A 27,605-nucleotide genomic window follows, 5' to 3' on the forward strand; every position below is an offset into this window, starting at 1 on the left:
TTTTCACAGCTTGGTCCTCTAATTAAATAGTATTTAGGACACCCCCCCACCCCACCCCCAGGACAGTTTCTGCCTAGCTTTGCCATCTTCTATGTTACAATTACAAATACAATACATAATAGTTCATGAAAAAACAATGCTTGGCAACAGTTTTTGTTTATTAAAACTTTATGGTTAATCACCTTTTCCATTCCCCTGCTTTCATAAATATTTGAAGTTTACAGTTTCAACTTCCTTCTCCTAGATGGCTTATAGAGAACTCCCTTAATCTCTCTGAGTTTGGGGTCTTTATCACCAAAACCCAGTGCTGATGACAGGAAGCAATCACTTCAACCTCAAAAAAAGCTTGGGGGGCAGCTAGGTGGTGCAATGGGTAAAGCACCAGCCCTGGATTCAGGAGTACCCGAGTTCAAATCCGGCCTCAGACACTTGACACTTACTAGCTGTGTGACCCTGGGCAAGTCACTTAACCCCCATTGCCCCACAAAAAAAAAAAAAAAAAAAAAAAGCTTGGAAAAGTCATTAGTAGACAGCTTGGCTGTATTTTACTTGTCCTTACAGGGCTATTAAAAAGAATGTTTTAGTTTCATGCAGACTAGATCATTTATATTGCACTGTATAACATTATACTAGTACAGTGCTTCTCGCTTTCCACTCTAGTTTTGGTTAAAGGGTATGCCAGCATCCCGGTAACATCTATTTTTTGCAGATAAGAAGGAAACCAATCCTCACCCTCACACACACACACACTTTACTGTTGATACAGGACAGGACTGGAGGAGAGCACAGAACACTTTGTAGCCTAACGGAGGTACGGGTAAAGAAAGAGATTTGTTCCATTATCAATGAAACTCAATGCTTTAGTAATACAGCTTGAATAATTCAGTGGCTTTGAGATTTCAGTAATTCAGAAACCAAGGGGGTAAAAAATTATTCAACAAAACCTATTCATTCTTACACAGAATTGGTTATGGTGAGCAGAACCGGTCATTATGAACACCAAAAGTGTACCCAGTGAACAAGCTGCTATCGAGAAAGCAATTAAAGAGATACATGTCCTTAAATGGTATTATATTAATAACTACTGTGGCCAAAAAGGAAGATCATTTATTGAGAAAAAAAGTGAAAAACTGATCATCAATCGATAGCACCAAGTTTTTAAGTGACAGGGAACTAACTTTCTTCTAACTATATAGGGAAGAAATTATAAAATAGCCCCACAAGAGTGGGATCCCATTTACAGGTTCGTTGGACATGAATGAAAATCCTTCTAGGTTTTCAATGGATACAAAATATCAATCTTTATTTGTATAAAGACAGGAATATTTTCAAGACATATTCTACTGTGGATCACTGTGCGTGAAAAAGTAATGTTAATATGGTCATTACTATTAACGGTAATACATTAATAAGGTCAGTTCCAAATGACTAGCTATGCACATGATATTTTTTCTCTGCACAACTTTTTTACTGTTGGGTAAAATCTCTTCAGGCAAATGAGAGGAAATGCCAGTTCTAAATGAGCGACAGGAAATGCATTTCACTACCTAATCACAGTTAGTGTCTACCTTGTTTTGGGGGCCAGCCACTGTTTCCTCATCTGTAAAAATGAGAGCTGAACCGCACACTCTCCAAGGTCCTTTCCAACTCCGAAGTTTTAGGATGGTTTTCTGCAGCACTGTCCTGTTTTATCAACATAGAATACTAAAACTTAAGGTCAATCATTCCTCTTTGGCAATGACCAAAGTTTAAAACTCCTTCAGAATTCACCATACAACCCATGTATTTCAAGAGACACGTTGGAGATGAGATGTAATACAAGGCCTTACTTTAAAATATGTAGAATTTCCAAGGTTGGGCTGAAAAAAGGCACAACCCGTTAAGTCACAAAATTTTGTAACTTGGAAGGAGACCTGGAGGTCATCGCTGATTCAAAACCACAAATGCAGGAGGCATGGCAATGTCCCCACTTTCCAGACTAGCCAGATTGCTGTTTCCTAGAAACCAAATATAAGCAAGGTATTCAGTGAGATCTCTTCCAGTGGAGCACTGTCATCACTTATCAAGTGTTTATAGCCAGTGTTGGCAGAGAGTGCATTGTGGTCTATGAACCATTTGGTTCCATCTCCTCAATACTGATGACATGGGCTAGAAAGTGGTTCCTGACTTAAAAACAACAGAAACAATTTAAAAAGTAGAATTTTAAGAAAAGTCACCAAAAAGAGATTAGAGGTAGTACCTTCCCAGCTGCCAAAATCTACAATGTCTGCTTTGTTTCCCTTTCCTGCTGCTGCAGATGATTTGAAGTTAAGGTACTATGTATACATATTTGAAAACACATAAAGTACACACACTTGCATTTAACACACAGTTCACAGAACTCCAAATGAAATGGATTTTTTTAAGAGGGAATAAATAACATGGATGCTTACAGATGTCTCTTATTAATGGAAAGGGTCACTTTCTAGCCAGAGATCACCCAAGAAAAAATTTTGGCAACCACTCCTTTACTTGCAGAAGGTAAAACACTTAACAGAGACAGATTTCAGTTACAGTTGTCAACTAGATTTCTTTTCACAGCCCTTAAAACCTCCTGAGGTAAAATGGAGTAAAAGTTGCCAAGTTGTTGGCTACCAGACTCATCAGTCTGTTCAATTCTGGGTAAAAGCAGAGCTCTGGAAGGCTGCCAACTTTCCTCTCCTCTCTGGCAGCAATTCTAAGATTGTAGAAGGCCCATAAAAATGCACACAAAACACCCAAAGCAACATCTCGCCGTATTACAATACAGAGCACCATCTAACGGACACCTCCCAGCCCACATGAAGACACAACCGAAACGTCTGGGCTAAGAACGCCCCATGGTTTTAGTTCTGGGCTGGGACTCACACTGTGGCAAACATTTGGGTAGCTTTCTGCTGCCCTTCCCACGAATCTATCCAACGTCTCCAACGCCTTTCTAAGAAACAGCTCCTCTTATTAAGCTTTTGACTCATGGACACTATTTAGTTCTCTAAGCTCTTTAAATAAAGACCACGGGCCTGGGAGTGGGAAACAATAAAAGGAAAAATTCCATTGCTACACACAGCACAGGGGCCAGAGCACTGGTAGTCGATGCATCTCTATGTTCTTACTATTCCACAGGCAATGAGGTCAAAGAGAAATCTAAGGGAACCAATCAAGTTTCCATTAAGACCTCATTAACTCCAGTGAACTAATGAAGAAATTGTTACCACTCCAAACCCCCGAGGGCCTCCAGGCTTCTAGTTTTCTTTTTCCTGCCCCAGCGGAAGGTTTTCCGAGGCTCTGCAAGTTTAAACCAGTCTCTCAGGGACTGACTGCACAAACAGCAAGCAATGTGCTCCGACTCTGGCTCCATTTGGCTTGGCCAGAATTTGGGTTTGAGTGAAGGCCTGGCTCCTTCCTTCATTTATTTAAAGATTCTGATTAATAAAGCGCAGCTCCTTAAGAGACAGGGCCCCTGAATTAACAGTCTAGTTTAAATCGAGGGGCTTCAGACAAGCTAATTCTCTTCGTTCCCTCAAGACTTAGCAGCCATTGGGTTGGTTTTGTCCTGATAGTCAGTGTTTGAGGTCACCCCTGCCTCCAACCAGGACAACAAGCTGACTCCAGAGTGAGCTTTAAGATCGACTTTGGTAATTGGGAAAGGTTTATTCAGTGAGTTTTGGTCTGCGCTTGAACTGTCTGTAGATCAATTGATCATTCAATATATTCCTTTTGGAATTTGTCCTAAGTTTCATTTGTAACTCAAGGTGTGCAAATTCTACCAAAAACAGACAAGCACACAGACCCAGTTCCTTCTTTCCATGCAGCGCTAGGCCCCAGGTGTGAAAAGACGACCTGGAGCAGGCTTATTTCAGAACAGCCCTCAGAGAAACAGGTATGGCTTTTGCCCAACTTGGAAACTTTTAAAACTTTTTCTTGCTGCCTTATGGAAAATTGTGTAGACCCCACTGTGATTGGAAAAAAAGGATAAAAAAATGGAACAAAGAGAAATGGATCCAGGGGATGAGAGAACAACATAGTAACCATGGGCTCTCGGAGAGTCTTTGGAAGAGTATAGAGAATCCCGTTTTTTCATTTTCTCAAATGATTCAGCATTGACCAGAGGCACTGTTGATGGGAGATTCCAGGGATTCTGTGTACACCAGAACATTGCAGATCAGCAGTAGAGCCACTAGCAGCAAGACAAAAAAAAGCAAGGCTTCTGAAGTGACCACACGGGCTGACTTTTACAGGGCTGACTTTTACAAGGCGGACCTAAGCGATGAACAGTTCTTGTCTGGGACACGTCTTAGCCAAACGTACCTAAGAAGGATGGATTTCATTGCTTTGAGGACCTTCCTTGTCTCAAAGATATACATATATATATCAAGACAACCACAGAACTGGTCTTCTTAGAACTTTATAAAAGTAATTGAGTGGATTACAGGTGAAGCCATTCCTGATGGATGATCTTTTGCTAATTTAAAAAACAATAGTGGTCATTTATAATGTATCAAAGTCAGCAGAATAAGGAGTGTAAACGCATCCCTTTATAAATTCACTCTTCCATGATCCTGGGGAAAAAAGGGATGGTATCCTTTTTTGGAAAGCATTACAAATATCCAGTATTAAAAACTGCAATTCAAAATTAGCCTGGGCCAACACATAATTACGACGGATGAACCTGGTGAATATTGAGGGACCCAAAGGACAAGAACAATTGGGTTCTGGTCAATGCTCTGTCCTCTCCCAGCCTTTGTAGTATACTCCTGTCCTCTGCTGAACCGTCCTTTCCTTCAATGACCCTGTAAATCCATCACTGTGTAGCCTTCCCCCCCCCCCCACCCCCCTCCATGCAGAAGGTTCATCTGCACCTAAATGCACAGCTTCATGAGCGGCTGTGGCCAAAGTAACGATCACATGGGAGCCAACCTTGAGTAAGGAGCCTACTCTAACTTAGCTTATGCTCTCCTGGTATGGCCTTTGAGAACCCAGGGTCACAAACGGCTACTTTCAGATAGTTTATTCATTAGGGAAGGTTATAAAAATATCCTATTTCCATGTGCATGTGTTTGAGGCATTTGAAGAATAATCAAAAAGCCTGACGTTTAGTCTGTCAGCAGTCTGGGTTTCCATGAAAATTACCTTAAACTAAGTATGACAAAGCATTTGTCAGTTTCATTTGGAATTGGCTCAGTTATTGAAATGGAAGAGAGTAATAAAATCAATTACTTTCTTAAGCAAACAAATAACCCAAACACCCAGCCACCCTAGTTATTAGAAACGGGTAAGAAAAGTCCGGCCAGGGCAGGTCTAGCTGGCTGATTTTCAATCTTGGAATGAATAAAACACAGGCGATCCCCCCCACCATTAGCCCCCAAAGGAAAAACAAAAGCCTGACCCCAACAGTATAGAGTGGGAATGAGAGGACTTCTAGCTAGGCAGTCTGCCCGACCCTTTTCAAGGATTCTGCGAAGTGCTCTGCAGGGTCAGACTTAGGCAACGCCTCACGAGCATGGCGTGCACAGCACGAAGTGAAGCCTTGGGTTAGTACAGGGAACAGGAAGCCCCTGACGGGTGCAGTCCTTGGCTGGGCAGACTCTTTCCTTGCAGACTCAGGGCCAGCTTACCGTCTGTTTTAGCCCAAACGCTCCATCCACCTTCAGTGAGCACAATTTGCACTGAATCAAACAGGATTGGGGCAGGAAATTTACTCCCAGCATGTCTCCCTCTCCTGGGGTCTAGTGGCCCAGGAATCACCATATTGACTCTTGTTGGATACAGTTCCTGAGTCTTCTGCCCTCCTTAATGACCAGCAAAGGTGGAGGTGAAGTACACCCAGCAGCCTGGCTTCCAGAACAGTTTGTTTTAGATAAGACGGTGGTATTTGATCAAGGGAAAGGAGCTTAGGAGGGAGAAAAGACCCCCAAGAAAAAGGTGGAAAGATTTTTCAAAAGCACTATAACCAGCATCTGCTGATCCATTCCTGCCCTTTGGAGAGAGGAAAGAGAAACAGCAGCTCATTGTGCGCACAGCAGGAGTGGCGACACACACCTGCTGGGAGTCACGACACCTGGAAGGGAGTCCAGCTTCCATTTTACCTCCAAGGGCTTTGTAAGGCAGATACTGCAGCAGCAGATGCCTGGAGTGTTGGTTTACAGAGAAAATCAAAGTCTGGGGGCATGAGTTCTTCAGAGCAAAATAAAAAGGATGGCAACACTAACTGTGATGACGTTCCCTTTCTCCCCTCATATTGTCTTGATGGGGAATAAGCAGCATCCAAAGAAGCCTTGTCCATCACAGCACCAGAAAAAGAATGAGCACTACCAGTAAGATCCCAAAAAGAACGATGATCGCACACCACTGTCGACGATCTGGAAAGCAAGGAGACGTGACTTAACTTTTCAATGAGAAATGTGCTGCAGGAAACAAGGCGACCGACTTGCTGATGGCTGGACATGGGTGCTTTGGACAGGGATACTATTTGGTAACCCAAGATCCCTTCCAACTCTGCAATGCCACCAACCTTGTACCTGGCAGGCAATGTTCTTCAAACATGCATTGGTTCTGGTTTAAAGTGCAAGTTCTGCAACTTTCCAGAAAGGTCATACCATGCAGCTTTGTGTACAAAGGCTCTAACTAAAACCCAATGTCAGCATCCTGCTGCTTGATTACTGTATTGCTTTAAAAAAAAAAAAAAGGGTGGAGGATTTTGCTGATATTAATGCTACACATGAAAAGACCATGTGGCTTAATTTTTTCACCAAAAATCAAATTAGTAAATGATAAAAGAATTCCTTTTCTAGGTGCTAATGGAAAGTGGAAGGAAGACAAAAGCTGGTTTGGGAGGGGAAAAGTGAATGCCCAGAGCATCAAGTTCCCAAAAAGAGACCATACATCTTAATTCTACACAGCATCTTTTCAATTTCTGATGACTATGAGTTAAATAATAATAGTAGTAATGTTGATAAATATCTTTGTTCTTTCCTAGACTCTCTTTCTTCTTAAGTTCTCTGCCTCAGCAATAGTGGAGTCAGAGAAAGGAAAAGTAAATTGCTAAGAGTGGATCAGTAGGGGGCAGCTAGGTGTCGCAGTGGATAAAGCACTGGCCCTGGAGTCAGGAGGACCTGAGTTCAAAGCCAGCCTCAGACTAGTTAAGACTAGCTAGTTAAGTAACACTTACTAGCTGTGTGACCTTGGGCAAGTCACTTAACCCCAATTTGCCTCAACAACAACAACAAAAAAAAAGAGTGGATCAGTAAAGGAAGTTTAGCATTAAATTAACAGTTGAATGTTTCCTTAGATGCAGTTGGTGCCTAGAACCTTTTCATAAGCTCAGAGTACTTTTTTTTTGGGGGGGGGGGGAAGGAATTTTGAGGTATACAGGCCATAAACAGGTGAATTTGGGATGGGTGGGGGATGTAGAGGAGCAGCTGAGGGGGTAATTTTAGTCCCCTGAACATATGGGAGGTGTTAAAAATCAAAAGAGGCTCCTAAATGGCAAGGCAGGGGAACACAATGAATACAAATTTTACCTATTTCCCCAATTGCTCTCAGGTAAGGCTGGAATGTATGTGCCTTTGACTATAGAAGAGCTGGGCTGGACTGTGAACACAAATCCATCCCTTTAAACTGAATATACTACTCAAAGTACAGACTATTCTTTTGCAAATTAAAAAGATCTAAATCTTCAGAATACAAGAAGGAAAAAAAGCTTAAATTCTTCTAGAAAGTTCTACATTTAAATTTTTTTTAAAAAATCATTTTCATTTTACTTGATTAAAGTGAGGTGTATATAAAGATGTTTAACATGGGCCAGGAAGACAAAATTATGCCCCCTTGAAGAGGCAAAAGTAGTGTAATTCCTATTATGCAGATGATTTAGACCAAATGCTCAAAATATATGCATCTCTACTGTGAGAAAGAATTTTTTAAAAAATCAGCAGTGAATAGAACTGCTCTGGGGCAAGTAATAACTTTCTTAAAGTTTGTTTATTCGTATTTTTAAACAGATAAGTAAATTTTTCAGAATTATTTGAAATGGATCTTGGTTATTTAATTTTAAAGTTTCACCTTAATTTAAAAACATCACCTTTCTCAAGACACATAGTGGATATACTTCCTGCAAAAAACAGAGAAAGGAAGCCCATAAGCACACTTCCTGTTTTTTTTATTCCCCTTGACATCCTGCCATTCTCAGGGGCCCAGAGAGTTCTAATACCATAGAGTTTTTCATCTTGTGCTTTTCCATGGGTCTTTTCATACTCATCAACCACCTCTTCCCTCTCTTTTACAGCTGCATTAAACAGGAACTTTTTATCAAGGAAAAATGTGTTATGCCCAAGCTAAAACAGGCAAAGAATGTTCTCTTTTAAAGTGATTTTCCTTTGAAGTTGTAAACCACTTCTGTGAAGCATGGACTGGGTAACCCCATGCAGCTGTTACCCCAGTGGACTTTTCATAACCACTTCCTGTGAGTATGAATATCTGGAGCAATAACCGAATGACCCTTTTGGATCTCAGGAGAGCACTCAATCATCTGTACAAATAAGCTGAAGTGCCTAACTCAACCATTTAGAGAGGAGGAAGCAATACAAAAGGAGAAGACTTTTCTCCAGGTATATTTTTTTCCAAGGGAAAGCTGAACCACCACATCTTGGATTGATGGAAGAAAAAAAAATATACAAAAAATAAGGTATGGGGCAGCTAGGTGGTGTAGTGGATAAAGCGCCGGCCCTGGATTCAGGAGGGTCTGAGTTCAAATCTGACCTCAGACACTTGACACTTATTAGCTGTGTGACCCTGGGCAAGTCACTTAACCCCCATTGCCCCATTAAAAAAAAAAAGTGAGTTTATTTTCTCTAAGAAAGTTAACATAAAAATCAGTTTTATTCTCCACTGGGTCACTATGTTCCAGTGTATTCAGAAACAGACTAGATGTTGTTATTTTATTGTAATACTTTAAGGCAAAGGTTTTTTTCCTTCTTCTTCTACATAGCCACTGGGAATGGGGATTCTGAATGTGTGTTGGGGTAGGAAATGAATTAGAGAGAAGACAACTTAAGTGCTTTTTCCTGGAGAGAAGGGGAGGTATTCAAGAGAAAGTAGGAATTACATAATTTGGCATAGGATGGATGTGGGTGATAAGTTGAGCCTTACCAAGGCTTTGTTAAACCCAAGGTACTGAGTTTAGAGTAATTTGAAAGCTGGTTGGTGCCCTTGAGAGTAATAGGAAAATTTGAAGGGAAAGGTTTGGAAAAGGGTAGGAGGAAATGAATTATGTTGTGGACGTGGTAAGTTAGATGCCTATCAGACTGGAGATGCCCAATAGGCAATTGGTAATGTGAGACTGCACCTCAGGAGGGAATCTAACACTGGATATAGAGATCTGAAAATCAATAGGGAATCTGGGATAGCTGAACCCATGGGAACTGATGAGACCATCAAGTGATAAAGCAAAAGGGTTAAAGAGAAGAAGGTGCTGGGCAAAACCTAAGACACTCCAAGTCAGGAGACAACAGCTGTCATAAAAGCAAAGAAAGGAAAGATTATCCAAAAGGAGGTGAATAATGGGGGGGGGGGAGAGAAGAAGAGGGAGAATAACTGAGGAAAAAACCATTGGATTTGGTAATTAAGAGACCAGAGATAACTTTGTAGAGGGCAGTTTGAACTGAATGATGAGGTCAGAAACCCAAGTATGGAGGGTTTAGAAGAAGCTAAAGCCTCCCTCTCTAAACTTCAATCTCGCCTGATTCCCTGGCTCCTTTTCTGTTCCCTACAAATATGCCTATGTCTCTTCAATCCTCAAAAACCCCTTCTCATCTGCCCACCTCCAATGACTAGAGGCTGATCTCTCCTCTTTAGGCTAACCTGCCAGGGGAATTTTTTAAAGCATCTGCACTGTGCCCAAAATATTAAAAGCAATCTTTTTTTAGAGTATGAATTTTAAGAGAAATCCTCCTTCAAAAGCCTAATTGAGCTATCATCAATTTAGTCCAGGAGCAGAAAGCAACACTTTAAGACTAACAAGGCAGGTTGAGGATTCCTCAAAAGGGAGATGGAAAGAGAAAGGTTTTTGTTATCTTTGTGCAGAAACTGTCTCCGTGCAAAAAATAATAAAAAAGAGAATAAGACAACTCTGATTTCTTTTTTGTCGAGATCATGCCACAAGATTTCCAAGTTAAGATACAAAGTTCTTAAGGGCACCTGGATGGCACAGTGGATAAAGCACCAGCCCTGGATTCAGGAGGACCTGAGTTCACTTACTAGCTGTGTGACCCTGGGCATGTCACTTAACCCTCATTGCCCTGCAATGAGTAGAAACAAAAAAATCAAGATGTCTATGGCAATCAGGGTTTCAAGGATTGTAAAGAACATTATGCCCTTCCACACTTATTCTCTCCTTTAATGAAAATAAGTATTTGGCCTTTCAGATAAGGACCTACCGCTGGTCATGTGGGACACTTTTGCAAGTTTCTTCATGACATTGTCCAGCCGAGACTGTGTGCTGTCCAACTCGTGAGAGAAGTCGTCTAACATTCTGGATAGAGAAGTAGATGGAGAAAACACATGGTAAACAAAGACAAAGCAACCACATTGTACACACTAGCCCAACACTTAACAGGCAAAGTCCCACAATCACAAAAGAGGCAAGACTCTAAACAGCTTTTATGTCCTTTAAAGGCATAAAATTGCTTATGTTCATGCTATAAGGAACTAAATCCCCAAAATGAGTTTCTTCCTTTCTAACCAGAAAAATTTAAAAAACCATTTTAACAAAAGATAATTGATTTACATAAGGTTAGTCTTCATTTGCTAGCTGTAGTACAGACGGGGAAAAATACAGCGCAGTACATTTGTGTGTGTTTTATCAGTTTCCCTAAAGTGTCCCATCCCTGAGATGCAGAAGTGAAATGGCCTTCTAATTCTTACCAGTGGCATGTAAAAAAAAGAAAAGAAGAAGAAGAGAAAAGAAAATCTAACCAAGCTCCAAAGTCTTTTAAGCCAGGCCCAGAAACGAATGTACTATGTATCAGTCATTGGGCACCAACTCAGACTGATAAGGCTCATGGCCAAATGACTAACCATAGAAGATGGGGATAGAGAGAAACACAACAACTCATGAAACCATCTCCTTTGGTGTGGAGAGCTTATCCATAATAATTGAACCACACTTCAATGAAATCCATGTAAGAGTCATCTATAGCCAAGTTATCAAACTCCTGGCCTGTAGGCTGAAAAGAGTGGACCTGAACAAGATTAAAAAGTAACTTTGAAATGTCAGAATAAATAAAAATACAAAAAAATATAATGTTAAATTGTGGTTTTCTAAGTCAGTTTTTCTATTTGGGTTTCACACCACTTATCTAAAGGAACTAAAACTTGGCCATCTATGTCACACATGCTCAATGCAGTCTCAGGACTTATGTATTTACTACTATCAGAATCTCCTTGGTAAGAGGCAGCATGTTAGAGTGGAAAGAGACATGGGCAGGAAACACACTGGGTGCCCATCTACTGGAGAATGGCTAAAAAAAACTGCAGCATATGGATGGAATGGAATATTATTGTACTGCTAGAAATGAAGTAGAAGAACTCAGACACTTAGGAAGACTTGTATAAACTGATAGAGCATGAAATAAGGTCTGGAACCATTTTAATCACAATCACAATAAAATAAAGGAAAACTCTCAAGGACTTGGGACATTGATCAGTGCAGATCAATCTTGACTTCAGAGGACTGAAGATGAAATTTATCCTGTCCTCTCAGTTGAGAGAGAGCTGATGGGCTTTAGTGCAGAATGAGATGTACATTTTTTTGACTTGGTCAATGAATAGGTAGATTTGTTTTAGCTGATTATGCTTGTTGCAAGATAGAGAGATGTGTTATTGGAGTGAACTTTTTTTTTAAAAAGGAAAAAAATGTCATTTTAGCATGAAAAATACAGAACTAAAAAGTTCATTAAGAGATATAAACTAGGGGCAGCTAGGTGGCGCAGTGGATAGGGCACCGGCCCTGGAGTCAGGAGGACCTGAGTTCAAATCCGATCTCAGACACTTAACACTTACTAGCTGTGTGACCCTGGGCAAGTCACTTAACCCCAATTGTCTCACCAAAAAAAAAAAAGACATAAACTAGACAGTTTCATTACTAACTTGTTAAATTTAATATATACTTTTTTGGGGGAAGAAAGGCAAAACAAATTATATGTTCCAAAACTTCGGTTTCTGTTCTTTCTATCTTAATGTTTGCATTATTGATGAATTTTGCAATGAACAGTTGTTACCTCCCAGCATTGTTATAAGGGCCAAATGAGATAATACTTGGAAAATTACTTCATAAACCTTAAAGCTCTATATGAATGTTAGCTGCTATAATTATCATCATCCCTACAAAAAGAAAATGTTTTTCTAAAAAGAAAGGAAAAAGGAAAGCAATGATAAGAATTCTGCCTGACACTAGCAGCTGGTGACCACGGGTCTCAACCATTTTGAATCTTAGTTTCCTCATCTGTAAACCAAGGAGAACAAAAAATAAGAGTGCATGTGAAGCACTCTGCAAACCTTAAAGGCCAAAATAAATGGTGTCGTACACCTATGTCCTGATTAGTTTGTTAGTCACATAAAATATGGTTGCTGGCTCCAGTCCACTGGAAATAAGCAGCAATGAGTTTGAATAACAACATGTCTTCAGGGGAATTCAAATAACATACTATAGCTAAGTCTCTATTGGAGATTCTTCTGTGTGTTGTCTTTCCCCACCCTTCATCCCTAAACAAACTGCCTAGCACGTCGTAACTTACTGAAGGAAAGGTATAAAAAAGGTTGGGATACTCTGAAACCTTAGTCCCCTTCCTGGCCTCATCCCTTAAAGCTAAAATATATACAGACATAGGAGTAAGTGGTCTACTCTAATATTACGCTTTCCACTTGGGAAGGGGGTAGGGGAGCCTACCCCCTTCAGCTAGTTTTTTTTCTAAGTAATAAATATATTTATAGTTTTGAGTTCCATTTGGTATCCCTCCTTCCCCTCCCACCGGAGGCAAGCAATCAGATATACGTATAATTATCTAAAATGTTACTTATTAGTCATTCTGCATATGAAAACTTGAATAAAAGAAAAAAAAATTGGAGGCAACTAGGTGACACAGTGGATAAAGCACTGGCCTTGGATTCAGGAGGACCTGAGTTCAAATCCAGCCTCAGACACTTGACACTTACTAGCTGCGTGACCCTGGACAAGTCACTTAATCTTCATCCCTCCCACCCATCCCCCCCAAAAAAATAGAAAAAGGAAAAAAAGGAAAGAAAGTGAAACATAGCATGCTTCAGTCTGTGTCCCATCAATATCAGATCTTTCTTTGGAGGTGGATTGTATGTTTCATTGATAGTACTTTGGGATTGTCTTGGATCATTGTATTGTTGAGAATAGTTAAGTCTTTCACAGTTCTTCATCAAACAATATTGCTGTCTCTATACACAATATTCTTAGAGTTTTTTGAAACTAAAAAAATGAATTAAAAAATGTAAGGGGGGGGGCCAGCTAGGTGGCACAATGGATAAAGCACTGACCCTGGATTCAGGAGGACCTGAGTTCAAATCCAGCCTCAGACACTTGACACTAGCTGTGTGACCCTGGGCAAGTCATTTAACCCTCACTGCCCTGCAAAAATAAATAAATAAATTTTTTAAAAAATGTAAGGGGGAAAACCCCACTTATTTCACAGCTTTTACTTTGATCAAAACTATTAAGTAATTCTTCACTTAGGAAACCACTAGAGTAAGACAGGACATCCTCTCCAATGTTCTGGTGCACCTTTAGCTCATAATTAATTTTAGAAAATGAGGTGCTGGATAAAGGTTCTATAAATAATTTACTTTCCAGGTCACAGGTCTGGCATGTATGCAATGTCCAAGAACACACAGTCTTAGGTGTCACACTTCTAAGCATAACAGACAGAAGGTGGTCATTTTTAAGTGACTTTTTTGGGGAAGGGACGATGTAAGGCAGCAGAGCTATAAAGACCCAAACTGAAAACCCTTTTCTCAACCCTTGTCCTTCTTGGGCTCTCTGCATCCTTTAATATTGTGGATCATTCTCTTCTCTGGATACTTCTCTAGGTTTTTGTGACCCTGCTCTCTTCTGGTTCTGCTCCAATCTATCTGACTATTTCTTGTGAGTCTCCTTTGCTGGATCTTCATCCAGGTTAAGTCTGTTATCTGTGGGTATCCCCCAAGGTCAGGTCCTGGTTCTCTATTCTTTTCCCTCTAAACTATTTCACTTGGTGATCTCAGCAGCTCCTATGTATTCAATTATTGCTATGGAGATGATTTTCAGATTTATTTATCCTGACCTAACCTCCCTTCTGACCTCCAGTCAGTCAACATGCAACAAGCCTTTATTAAGCATGGGAATGCTATTGTATTGTAAGAAGTGATGAGCAGGATGCTCTCAGAAAATCCTGGACAGACTTACATGAACTGATGCAAACTGAAATGAGCAGAACCAGGAGAACACTGTACACAGCAATAGCAATATTGTATGATGATCAACTATGATTGACTTAGCTCTTCTCAGCAATACATGATCCAAAACAATTCTGAAGAACTTATGAAGTCTGAATGCAGATCAAAGTATAATTTTTTAAACTTTATTCTTCTTGTGGTTTTTTTGGTCTGTTTGCTTTCATAATAAGACATATGGAAATGTTCTGTATGACTGCACATATATAACTTACATAAAATTGCCTGCTTTCTCAAGGATGGGGGAGGGGAGGAAGAAAATATAGAACAAAAAAAAATGTTGAAAATTGTTTTTACATGTAATTGGGGAAAAATAAAACATTAAATATGTTTTTTAAAAAGAGTATATATAGGGCGGCTAGGTGGTGCAATGGATAAAGCACCGGCCCTGGATTCAGGAGTTCCTGAGTTCAAATCTGGCCTCAGACACTTGACACTTATTAGCTGTGTGACCTTGGGCAAGTCACTTAACCCCCATTGCCCCGAAAAAAAAAAAAGAGTACATATAAAAAGATTGAAAGGGTATGAAGGGGTCAAGTTATGATGGGCTTTGAAAGTCAAACAGGACTTTATAGTGTAAGAGAAAGTCACTGGAGGTGATTGAAATAGGAGAGGGGAAGGCGGAAGACATGGTCATACCTTTGTTTTATGAAGATCAATCTGATAGCTGAGTGTATGATGGACTGGAGTAAGGAGAGACTTGAAGCAGAGAGACCAGACTACTGCAATAGTCTACCGTGAGGAAATGAGGGCCTATACCAGAATGGTTTCACAGAAAAGAGGGAGAAAATAGAAGAGATGTTGCAAAACCAAAAGGAAAAGGCAACAGATTAGATATGGGGGTAATGAGAAAAAGTGAGGAGTCCAGCATGATACTTGGGTTACAAGCCTGGGTCATGTGAAGAATGGCGATAGCCTTAATAACAATAAGGAAGTCAGAGAGAGGAGAGGGTTAGGGTTAGGGAATTGGACAAGAGTTCACTGCGCCACCTAGCTACCCCGATAAGTTCAATTTTGAACATGGTAAATGAGTTGTTTCTGTAAGATCTCAGTTTGAGGTGTCCAATATGGAGATTCAAGACTAAAGGTCAGGAGGGAGGTATGGGATGGATAAATAGATATGAGAATCAATTAAATCCACAGAAATTGATGAGATCACCAAGTAAAATAGTTAAGAGGGAAAAGAACAGGTCGGACCCTTGGGGGATATCCAAAAATAGCAGACACAACCTGGATGAAGATTCAGCAAAGGAGACTCAGAAGGAATAGTCAGACAGATTGGAGAAAAACTAGAAGAGGGGGCAGCTAGGTGGCGCAGTGGATAAAGCATTGGACCCAGATTCAGGAGGACTTGAGTTCAAATTCAGCCTCAGACATTTGACACTTACTGTGTGACCCTGGGCACGTCACTTAACCTTCACTGTGAAAGAAAGGAAGGAAGGAAGGAAAACTAGGAGAGAACAGTGTTGCAAAAATCTAGAGGGAAGAAAGTATCAAGGAAAAGAGGGTGATCAATAGTGTCAAAGCTTGTAGAAGAGGTGAAGTAAGGATGATGGTTGAGACAAAGTCATTCAATTAGACAATTAAAACATCACTGGCAACTGCAGTCCATACCCTTTGTCCCAGTCATTCCACTACTAGGCATATATTCCAAGGAGGTCAACTGATGAGAACGAAGTCACCATATATATCAAAATATTTATAGCAGTACTTTTGTGGTACCAAAGGACTGGAAACAAAGTAGATGCCTGTCAGATGGGGAAAAAACTGTGGTACATCAATATGGATGGAATATTACTGTGCTCTAAGAAATGATGACTATGAATACAAAGAAGCATGGAAATATGGAAAGACTTACATGAACTGATGCAGAGCTAAGAATACAACATACACAATGACTACAATAATTTAAATGGAACAAAACTATAATGCAAATGAAAGAGAATCACAAAGAACAAGCACAGCCCTGAAAAGATATGAGAAGACACTTCCCCCCACTCGTTTGCAAATCTGGGAAAATCCCTGGATATGGACCACTGAACATATTTTCAGGCTTTTTTGATGCACTGATCAATTTTGCAGATTTTTTCCCTCTTAGGAAAAAAAAATTCTTAGTTATACAGAATGATTTTCTGGAAGAAAGGAGGAAAAATTTAGATGATGTACAAAGAAACTATATCAATAAAAAACCTGGTGTTTGAGAGAACAGTTAAGATACAATTTCAAGGGTTCAAGTGAGAAGTGAGGAAGGTCTAAACTAAGTTATGTGAATGATGGGAAGAGGTAGTTGTAAGAAATGGGCAGGGAGAGAAGGAAAAAAGGGAGCCATTCCTAAAGCTTGGTTCTGAAACTGTTTTTCCCTTGCTCAAGAAGCTCTGATGGCTTTCAATTGCCTTTAGGATAAAATACAGATTCCTCTGTTCAACATTTAAAGCCCTTTGCAATTTAGATCCTCCCACACACACCCCCTCCCCTTTTACACAGTGCTCCTTTTTATTTACTCAATGTTTCTCTTATAAACATTCCATCTCCCACCACCACACCTTTGTCCTGGATGCCCCCAAGACTAGGGGGGTCCCTCCTCTTCTTGAATTTAAAGACTCACTTCTGTCAAAGGTCAGATCAAGTCTCCATTCTAGCATGAGGCCCTTCCTGGTCTCCCCAGGTGCTAACACCTTCCCCACTCTACTCTCCTCCCTCAGAAACTACTCTGCATCTATTTCATGTTGTTTCCTCTCAATAGCAAGCAGGCTCTCGGAGCACAAGGACCATTTCAGTTTTTCTTTCTTATCCCTTCCCAGCATACAGTGGGAGCTTTACCAAGGTGTGCTAACTGTGCCAGGAGAGGTCACTTAAGGGGCTTCCAGCTTGGTCTCTCTAGTAGCCATCAGTCTCATCATCTCTAAAATGAAAAGGATGGCCCAGATCACGCGTAAGGCCCCTCTAGCTCTCCAGCTGTGCCTAGGCACAGCATGAAGGAGCGACTCTTTTTTCTAATGTTATTTTTTTTTTTTGCGGGGCAATTGGGGTTAAGTGACTTGCCCAGGGTCACACAGCTAGTAAGTGTTAAGTGTCTGAGGCCGGATTTGAACTCAGGTCCTCCTGAATCCAGGGCCGGTGCTCTATCCACTGCGCCACCTAGCTGCCCCTCTAATGGTATTTTTTTAAATGCTGAAAGCAGATGAATGTTTATTGGCCGCTGAAGGTTTTAAATTTTCCATTAGCTCCATTTTAGCAGTAGCTGTTCCGAAGCAAAAGATTCAATGTAAACCAAGTATTGATTATGATACTGCCAGTCACTGCTTACCCATCTCACTGGAGCACAGCTTCTCTCCTCAACCCTTTTCCCTACAGTGGGGTTACTTCTCAGTACTCACACTGCCTGTTCCTCCAGCTCCCCACCAATGCGCTGTGACATGTTCTTCAGCACTCCGATGCTGCCAGAGACCAGCTCCAACTGCTCGTCCTGCTGCTCCACAATCAACTAGGGCCAAAGAAACAGTTAAACCAATTAAAATCTACCTCATCTGGTCCTGAGCCCAGCCCTCTAGAAGTTGCTGTCTGCTCTGCCAACCTCAGATGGATGACGTTCAGAAGCAAAGACCAGAGAGCCCAAATCTTGCCCTAAGAATGCACGATTCGGAAGGCTGGACTGTCAGACTCCCAATATCACCTGGTTACTCCATGTGCATACAAACTGTCAGGGTCTCAGTGAGAAAAACCTCCTTCAGTGGGCTGAAGTAAGCTCTGAGCCTAGCCGTAGAGATTAAACATTCCCCAGGTCAACGCAAAGGATCCCAGAAGCACCAGGGCTTTGGGGAAGAAGTGGCCCCTTGCTAGAAGAATGTTCTTAACGCTTGGACGAAGGGAATATTGCAGAGTAAATGCAAGATTCTAACAGGTATGTGTTATGTGTGGTCACAACTGCAAACAAAACATTTCCCCTTTTCTTCAGGGACAAACTATGGATGCCACCACACCTACAGGTTGCAATGACACCCCAGGACACTATTTTAATTTGTTTTTCCATTTTATAATCACAATCTTTTATCGGTTTGATGACCACCCATAGTAAATCAAGTATCTTAAGTGGTTTAGCCGATACATCAATAGCAACTAATAAAGTCCCATAACTTATGTGTGCACAAAACACAAATTAAGAAATAATCTTTCAAATGCAAGTGTAACCCAAATCCGATTCACTAGGTATCCAATTTCACTAAGCACAAAACTGCACCGTCAAAGGCAAGAAATGGATATCCTAAGTGCAACTTTCCTTCTATTCCTTGTCTTTTCCCTCTCTCCCCAACCCCCTAAAAGTCTATCATTTGAACACACAATGGTACCAATGGATAGCTTTTCCATAAAGAAACAAGAACTCAATTTTTCTAAGAGTGCCTTTGTCCAAATGAACAAACAGCTGAGGAGCTGAGTGGGGGCTGTGAAGGAGGCTTTCTTTTTAAATGCACAGCCTTGTCTCCTATTTCTGGATGTCTGGACTGCTTTTCAAAAGAGCTATAAGCAATTCCAGTCCTCTTCAAACAGAGTGGCACACTAAAAGAGGCCTTACATTCTTTAACTACAATTATGTATTGAGAAAACAGTACCATCAACCATAGGAAAAGACCTAGTCAAAAGTTCCCTTGCCATTAAAATAGCAAACGCGGTGGCTATTAATTAGAGGAAGCCAAGTGGGCTTTTGCCACCCTTCATTCTTTCCTTTTCTCCATTCATCTGGAGGCTCTTTGGCCATATACCTGTTGTTGGGCCTGCTGCTCCTCAATGAAGTGTGCGTTAGCACGCTGCAGCTCTCGATCAAGGCGTCCGTACTTATCAGCACCAGCACTCCAACTCTGACCACCACTCTCCCCTAGTAGTGCCTGGGCAAACAAGGGCAAAAGGAGTCAAAATAAAACAGAAAGACGGCACATCTTCCCATTGTTAAAACGTCACAAAATGCTAGAAACCATCCTGAAGGAAACCCTTCCAGCTCCCTTCCCCAATAGGCCTGCTGCCAATCTAAGAAATTTTCAGAGTTTTTAAAAATTTGTTTTAATCAGCAAAGTTCTACCTCCTTACCCTCTCCCCAACCTACCTCCTGAGAACACACCAAAAGCAAAACTCTTCACAAACATGCAGAATCACTTACAACATATTTCCACAATGGCCATGTCTAAAAAACATTCGTCCTTCACTTTTCTATCTGGAGGTAGGGCAACCTGTTTCATCATTAATCTTCTGGAATCCTGGTTGGTTATTCCATCAAGAGTTCATTTGTATGCCATTACTTGTTCAACCCCTCTCCAATTTATGGGCACTCCCTCAGATTCCCATACTTTGCCCCCTAAAAAAAGTTATAAATACTTTTGTACATCTTTAGTTTAGTTTTTGTTTTGCTTAGGGCTAATCCTTCCCTATAATTACTCACTAATTCTTCCTCCCCACTTTTCTTCTTTCCTTCCTATTTGCCTATGAGGTGAAATGAATCTTGGGGGGCGGATGAATGAATTCATCCTTCAAACTGTTCAGGTGAGTGAGGTTCAAGTGTCTGTCACACCCCTCAACCTTCTTCTCTTTGTATAAATAACTATTCATGTACCCCTAGTCTTCCTTTCCCTTCTCCCCTTCTATGTTCCTCTTCTGTTTCCATTCTTTTGGCTGTGATGTTCCTGGGAGTCTTCATCTGGAGGTTTCTTGCAGGAGGTATGAGGGAGACTTTCCCCATTTCCTACTGAAGACATATGTGATTTAAGAGTATTCTTTTGTAGCTTTCCAGTAGATGATGATGAATTAAGTTAACTAGTGAAAAGATGCAAAATAGCTAATATATCATACTGTCTTCTCTACATTTATCATCCTATACAAGTTACATCTTGTGGACAGAATAGACCAATGAAGATAAAGGTCAGATAACCAAAATAGCCACTCTGGAGTTGCAATGAACCAATCAGAGGTGTTAAAATAGATGCAACATCATAGAATAGGGGGGAAAAAAGAGATGCAAACGCAACTAAAAAATAGCTATTCATGAATGTTTAGTGCATCTCAAAAAGTTCTCTCTCATAAGATGTCCATGTTATTTCCACTGATGAGATTTGAGGCATGCACATCACAATCTTGTTTTGAGCCATATTACCTAGCAATGATATTCAAGGACCAGTACAGGAGGAAACAATGTTGGGACTATAAAAGTCCTACAGGTATAAATTTCTGGGAAACCGGAGGCTCAGGGTCTTTGGGTCCTAGACCTGAGACTGGCTTTATGATGAGACAGGATCCCTCTCTCAATAAACCTATTTTCTTTTGGCTTGGAGACTTTGGGGTTTTATTCGTTTAATATCTTGGGCATAGAAATTTTCACCACAGAGGTAACTAGTAGATTCTTTCTATTTCTACTCTACTCTCTGATTCAGAGAGATCTGGGAAGTTTTCCTTTAAGATTTCTTGAAATAGGATGACTTGGAGTTCATGTTAGTCTTTGTTTTTCAGTCATGCTCAACTCTTTGTGACCCCATTTGGGATTTTCTTGGCAAAGATACTGAAGTGGTTTGCCATTTCCTTCTCCAGCTCACTTTACAGATGAAGAATTGAGGCAAACAGGATTAAGTGACTTTCCCAGGTTCGCACACTTAATAAGTGTCTGAGGCCAGATTTGAACTCAGAAAAAGGAGTCTTTCTGACTCCATGTCCTTCACTATATGCACTGTACTCTAAGCTGCCTTCATGCAGTCTAGTGATTCTTAGATTTTTCTTTTTGATCTGTTTTCTAGGTCATTTGTTTTTGCTATGAGAGCTGCTACATTTTCTTTCATTTTTTTCAGCCTTTTGACTCAGTTTTAATATTTCTTGATGCTTCATGAAGTCATGGACTTTTATTTGGTCCATTTGAATTTTTAGGGAGTTTGTTGCCTGGGAAAGGCTTTGAACCTCTTGTGCCAAACTGTTAATTCTCTGTCCAATTCTTTCTTCCAAATTTCTAATTCTGAATGTCCAATTCTTTCTTTTCAAAAATTTTCCTAAAACACTCTAATTCCATTTACAAAAACATGTATAAACTCTCTTTTTAAAAACAAAACAAAACAAAAAACAAAACTCTTGCTTTGTCTCTTCCAGGAATTCTAGCTAACTCTGTGTCCAAGACGTGTTTTTCTCTGAAGCACTGATTATAGATGTTTTAGAGGCATTCTCTTCTGCATTTGTGTCCTGAGCATTCCTGTCACAAACAATAGCTCATTCTAGTGGGGTTCTTTTTGCGTTTGCTCATTCTTCTTGGCTTTAGACTTGATGTTAGGGCTGGGCTCTGCCACACTTCTGGAGAGATAGCCTGGGTTGGTCTTGTTGCTGTTTTCTTGGGTTAGTGACTGTTATGCTATTCCAAGATCTAAGGGAGAGGCTCAGACTTACAAGTCATTCATCCTCCCAAAGTGGTCTATTGACGACAAAGTCTGCTCGCTGCTCTCCTGGTCTGACCTGGGTTTGGATCCATGCAAGAGAAGACTACTATTAAATTCCACTCGTATTAGGCAGCTGGAAAGCCTTGTTGGTTCAAAGTAGAAGAATTGTAGCCTCCCCTTTGGTCTGAGTTTCCTGTCCTGGTTATTCCTCTGAAGACAGGGTTAAATGCTGGAGGTGAGACCCTGCTCGGAGCTTGGGGTCTGAGTTACACCGCTGCTGCTGCTGGCTTTTGTACTTCCTTTCTTGGTACACTGCCCAGAACCTTCTAACTGGGGAAAGCTACTGCTTTGACAGGTCCCCTTCTTACTCAACTCAGGAATGGGTGGTGAGCAGACACCAGTCTGGGCCTGACGGGGCCCCAGTATGAATCCAGAACTTCCTTCTGTGGGGATACGCAGCCTCTCCCTAGGTGGAAGGATTCTGCTCAGGCCAGGTGCTTCTGCCTTGACCATCCTCAATAAACCTATTTGTGTCCATTTCCTCTGCCTACCTGGGCCAAGCAAAGGACTCACTGTGACACTTCCTAGACTCCTCCATCAGTATTTGGTCTGGTGTACTTTATAGCTCTGCAGGAACTACAGATGGGAGCTAACTCAGTTTCCTTTCATTCTGTCATCTTGGCCCTAACCCCTTTTAGAATTATTCTTATGGATTTGGGCACCGTCCACTGTTAAAATGCAAATACCTATTAAGTTCAGAGGATAAATGCCTATTTAGGAATGTCTATCAATAGTTTCAACCATGATCAGACTAATACGGGAAGTCACCAGAGTGTTTATTTTCAGTTCTTACCAGAATTACACCACCACTAGGCTCATTAGAACTAGGACATAGAAGGTTTAAAGCAAGGGACAAATATATATTTCTATGAATGGCTGAACTTACAGTAAAATCCCTCCTCTCTAGGAAAGTGCTTAATTGGGATCCTTACAGTACAGGAATTCCTCACCGAGAACTGGTTCCATAAAAACTTGACATCAAGTGAAATTATCATAGGATAAGGAAACTGATTTCATAGGAGCAACATTAAAACACCCAACCATCTGAACAATGATGCTAGAATGTTGCTAAATTGGAGCAGGATTTGGTTATTATAGAATTATACTGTTGTGGGGCAATATTACATAAGGCACGCCCTGTGCAGGCAAAGGTAGGACAGCTGACAGTGCATATTTCTCATCAGAGTTAACTTGGATGAAGTATCTCTTACAGAACCTGGAGGATTCCGGCACCCTGATTATGGGCTAAAAGAGTAGCACTGTAGTCATCGGAGCTAGTTAAGGGCCAGAGCACTGGACAGCCTACCTTTGATATATAGACAAAGAGTCATTAAGACCAGCACAATTCATTTGGGATGGACTCTTTCATGCCTTCCTAGAACTGTTCTATCTGTTCCAACTCATTTCATATTGGGTAATAAGAAGATTCAGAAGATAATGACATAATCAGCTCATTCTAATGGCATAATCACTGAATCTTCTGATTAGTTGTTTCTTCTGGAAGGATACTGACAAAGGCATGAGTAAATTAATCAATGAAGGTAGGTAGTAATACAAGCAGGGACTTAACTCCGAATATATGAGTAGTGGCCCAAAGAGCTACATTGCCCTTTATTGGACTTAATAAAAAGCATGTTTAGATCTAATCATTGGTAAAATCCTTTGATCTGAAACTAAGGCGAGGTATCTTCCAAACTTCTCTGTGAATTCACCAGTCCATGACTCTAAAAAGGGGCAGAATCACAAAGCACTGCTAGAGCAGGCCCAGATCACATATGTTTCTGAGAAGCTGCAATTTTGGACATCAAAGGAGTCTGTTCATTTTGGAAGACTTGATTTTCTGCAGCAAGTACCTCATTTATCCTGTATGTAGGCTGAAATGTTGGAGAATTTTGGAGCCAATCCATACTTGTTGGATTCTAATACTAATTAGTTCTCAGCAGTTCTCTCAGCACAGTGAATCAATAAGATACAGGTTGGAAAAGAGGAATGTCCAAGCCAAATGGACAGTCAGGAAGTTCGAATTCAGCAAGACATCAATGTCAAGAAGAACTTTGTTCTCCATGGACCAAAAAGCTCAGAGAGAGCTAAGAGCACAGGGAAAACTAGACAGGAGCCCAGAGCACCAATTCCCAGGTTCCTGATCAGAAGGAAGAGCAACAATTGAAGAGAGCTCTGAGAATGGTAGGGCTATCAGGTAATCTAAAGCTTAGATGCTACTTTACTGATGGACTTATTAAAAAATAATAAAAAACACCAGCTGAACCTAAGTTTAACTGCCCATTTGTACCCAAACAATTCCTATAATTAGGATTTAAGGAACTTATGAAAGGGGTCTTCTGGGATTCATTTTGGTTTTTTCATGACATGGTTTGGATAGGATATTTAATCATTATGAGTAACTCTTTATTGTGAATTAATTTACCAGATACTATGAATGTGACAGCTCAGGACAAGTTTTCATAGGAAAGAGAATGAAAGAAGTAGATCCATAGTTAAGGCTGGCCTGAAAGGGGTACTAAAGGCAGGAAACAGCCCTTGGTTATAACAATCTGAGGGATGAGAATAAAAAAAGAAAAAGAGAGAAGGGCTAGAAAAAAGCACATTGAGGAAAGGGCAAGGGCTGAAGGAACTTCCCAATATTTTTAGAACCAACCATAGCCCTACACTTTTCTCTCCAAGCTGACAGAAAACGAGGACCAATGAATTGTCAACGAATTGTTGTCAACGAATGCTAAGAAAGGTAATGAACAAACGCCATTTTATTTCAACTTGTTTTTTTAGAACAGTTTATCTTTTTAAATTTTTTTTTTCAGTTAATACTAGTTGATTTTCTCTCCTCATCTCCTCCATCACTGGGTAAAAAAAGGAAAAGAAAAACAAAAGGCTTACAAGCCTTATGCAAATATGCATAATCCCTAAAACATGGAGCAACAGGTTATCTTTTTAAAAACAGGTAACGTTATTCCCTTTCATCACCCTGAAGCAAGACTACAGAGCTATGAGCTAAGGATGGCTCATATAGGAGAGAGTGAAAGAACAACCTTGTATAATGGTGAAAATTCAGATTTCCCCCATTGCTCTAAAAGCTAAAGGTGACTCCTTCAATGAGTTCTAAGACCTTGTAAGAAAAAGAAGTTACTGAACTAAGGCAAAATTGAAATTAAGTATAATTATGAGGATATATATGTGGCCTCCTATCATCACAACTGTTTCAGCTATTGTTATCCAACTTCCTCTAAAAAGACTGAAATGAAAAGCAAAATGAAAAGGGAACTCCAAAAATAGCCTTGTTACAGTTATTCAATAGCTTCAAGAGCTGCTCCATAACTTAAGGGAAAAACTGGGAGCAAGTTAAGGTAGAGAGGAAGAATTAGAACTATTCTGAAAAATAGATTTTTGGACTGCACAACAAATGAATTCAATTAAGATTTTAAATAGCTGTTCTGAAAAGGGTAACTATCTCCCCTCACTAAGGTGTCATATTAGTTTTTTCAAAAATAAAATACTGACTTACATTTTTCTATGGATTTAATATGTAAACTGGGTAAATAGGCCAATTTGACTCAAACTTTTGAGAATCAAGAAGCTACCATAAGGAGTCTTTTACTTTGAAATAAATAATTTTTTATGACAGGTTTAAGGTAAGTCATTTAAATAAAATGATATTTTATCACTAATCTTTGTAGTTCTTGGTCCTAGGGAAAATAAAGAATTACATAAAATTTATGGAAATATATAGTGTAGATAGCAATAACACAATATAACCTCCCACTCCAAAATTAACACCAAAATGCATCTGTCACATATTGAAAGCATATGAAAGGGTACCACATTCTTGTTGAGCTAGGAAAAGGTTCTACCTTCTATATATACCAAAATACCCACTTTAGCTGAACTTTTCATTTGTACTGATACCTTCGTTTTTTCATCTCCTTTATTTAGGAATTTACCCCCCCACACACACACACACACACGTTAGGTGTGGGGTGGATGGGGTAGGGTAGCATATGGCTAGTAGTATACATGTGTTATAACAAAAAAATGGAGGTGTTTGGGTTTCATTACAACAAAAAGGGGTGAGGATGAACAGTTCAGCAAACCAACACATTACCTAAATCTGACAGTATATGTAACCATCCACACCTTTGATCCTGCTCAGCACTCCCTCACCCCCCTTTCCAAGGAGGGGAAGAAGAATACAAAATGCCTATTATTTTAAAAGGTGATAATGGGGAAAACTATTTCATTTAACACAAGTATGTCAAAAGGTTTTAATAGCAAAATATAGAGAAGTCTGATTGTGAAACTTTCAAGGGAATTTTAGATGATGCTGTGGTATTAGTTTACACATATGCATCTACTCTTAGAAGACATTAAAAGCTGCATTAAGTCAGCAGCTACTGAATTTAGAATACTCAAACTTCACCTACCTTGGGCTACTTTCAGATATGATCTATTATTTTTTTCTTACCTGTCTATTTTTTCTTTCAGCTAATGCCTGAACTGATGAACTTGACATCTGATCCTTCATTTCCTGTGTAGTGAACAGGATATAGAAAGAGGAGGAAAAAAAGAAAAATTCATTACTTCAAACTGAAAATTATGGTCTGCTATTTAGGTCATTCACAATTTTTTTCACTAACAGAAGTCTACCTGCCTTTCAAAACAAAAAAGATGAATATGCCTAGCTTTTAACCTGTTGTGTCATAAATACGTGGAGAAAGCTATTCCTTAAAAAGAGCAAACTTGGTTATTAACAAGTTTAAAGGTTATCACACCTTGTTTTCCAAGAAGCTATCTGCAGGGGCAGTTAGGTGGCACAATGGATAGAGCGCTGGCCCTGGAGTCAGAAAGACCTGAGTTCAAATCTGCGCTCAGACATTTGACACTAGCTGTGTGACCCTGGGCACAATTGTCTCACCAAAAAAAAGAAAGAAAGAAAGACAGACAGACAGACAGAAAGAAAGACAGACAGACAGAAAGAAAGCTATAAGCATAAGAAGCTATCTGCACAACCTTCACAAATAAAATACATGCTACATATGGCATTCACCACTCTGAATATCCAGCCCTCTGTACTGAACTGTGGGAACATTAGTCATTTTACACTATACAAAGACTTAGTCTCTCCCCTCTCCAGAGTGGGGTGTAGGCCGATTTTGTACAGCACAAAATCAATTGCACCACTTACCCACAGGCAAAATCTACCAACCTAAAAAAGAATGTTTTTCACTGTATATATTTGTTCACCTTCTCAGCATTCTTCAATGACTCCCTACTGCCTCTAGGTTAAAGGAAATCCTTAGTCAGGGATCCAGAATCTTCTCAGTGTGGCTCCTATCATATCTTTCCAGCCTTGCTGATTATCCTTCTTTTTAATGCCCCGATTCAGTCAAATTAACCTATCGGCTGCATTCATGGCTCTCCACCTTCTGTCTACACGCTTTCACACAAACGGTCCCCCATGTGTAGAATGCAATGCCTCCTCACCTTTGCCTCACAAGAGTCCCTAGCTTTCTTTAAAGCACAGCTACCAAGTCTGTTTCACCTAAATATGAAGGTTGGAATTAAAGACAATGTCACTACATACTGTGAAATCAACATGCCTATTGTGGAGCTATA

General features: G+C 40.2%; 1 protein-coding gene across 1 annotated transcript in view; it reads right to left on the reverse strand.

Annotated features, from left to right (window-relative positions):
- Positions 1 to 4,261: 4,261 nt before the first annotated feature.
- STX6 (syntaxin 6) overlaps positions 4,262 to 27,605 on the reverse strand; it is a 51,037-nt gene continuing 27,693 nt past the window's right edge. The window contains exons 4-8 of the mRNA XM_044002999.1: positions 26,455 to 26,517; positions 19,284 to 19,406; positions 17,904 to 18,010; positions 10,449 to 10,543; positions 4,262 to 6,377 (exon numbers count right to left, since the gene is read on the reverse strand). Of these exons, the coding sequence (XP_043858934.1) occupies positions 6,301 to 6,377; positions 10,449 to 10,543; positions 17,904 to 18,010; positions 19,284 to 19,406; positions 26,455 to 26,517 (465 nt within the window). The 3' untranslated portion in view covers positions 4,262 to 6,300. The remainder of the gene's footprint in view (positions 6,378 to 10,448; positions 10,544 to 17,903; positions 18,011 to 19,283; positions 19,407 to 26,454; positions 26,518 to 27,605) is intronic.

The sequence above is a fragment of the Dromiciops gliroides genome, chromosome 4, assembly GCF_019393635.1.
Source record: "Dromiciops gliroides isolate mDroGli1 chromosome 4, mDroGli1.pri, whole genome shotgun sequence".
Classification (NCBI taxonomy): Eukaryota; Metazoa; Chordata; class Mammalia; order Microbiotheria; family Microbiotheriidae; genus Dromiciops; species Dromiciops gliroides.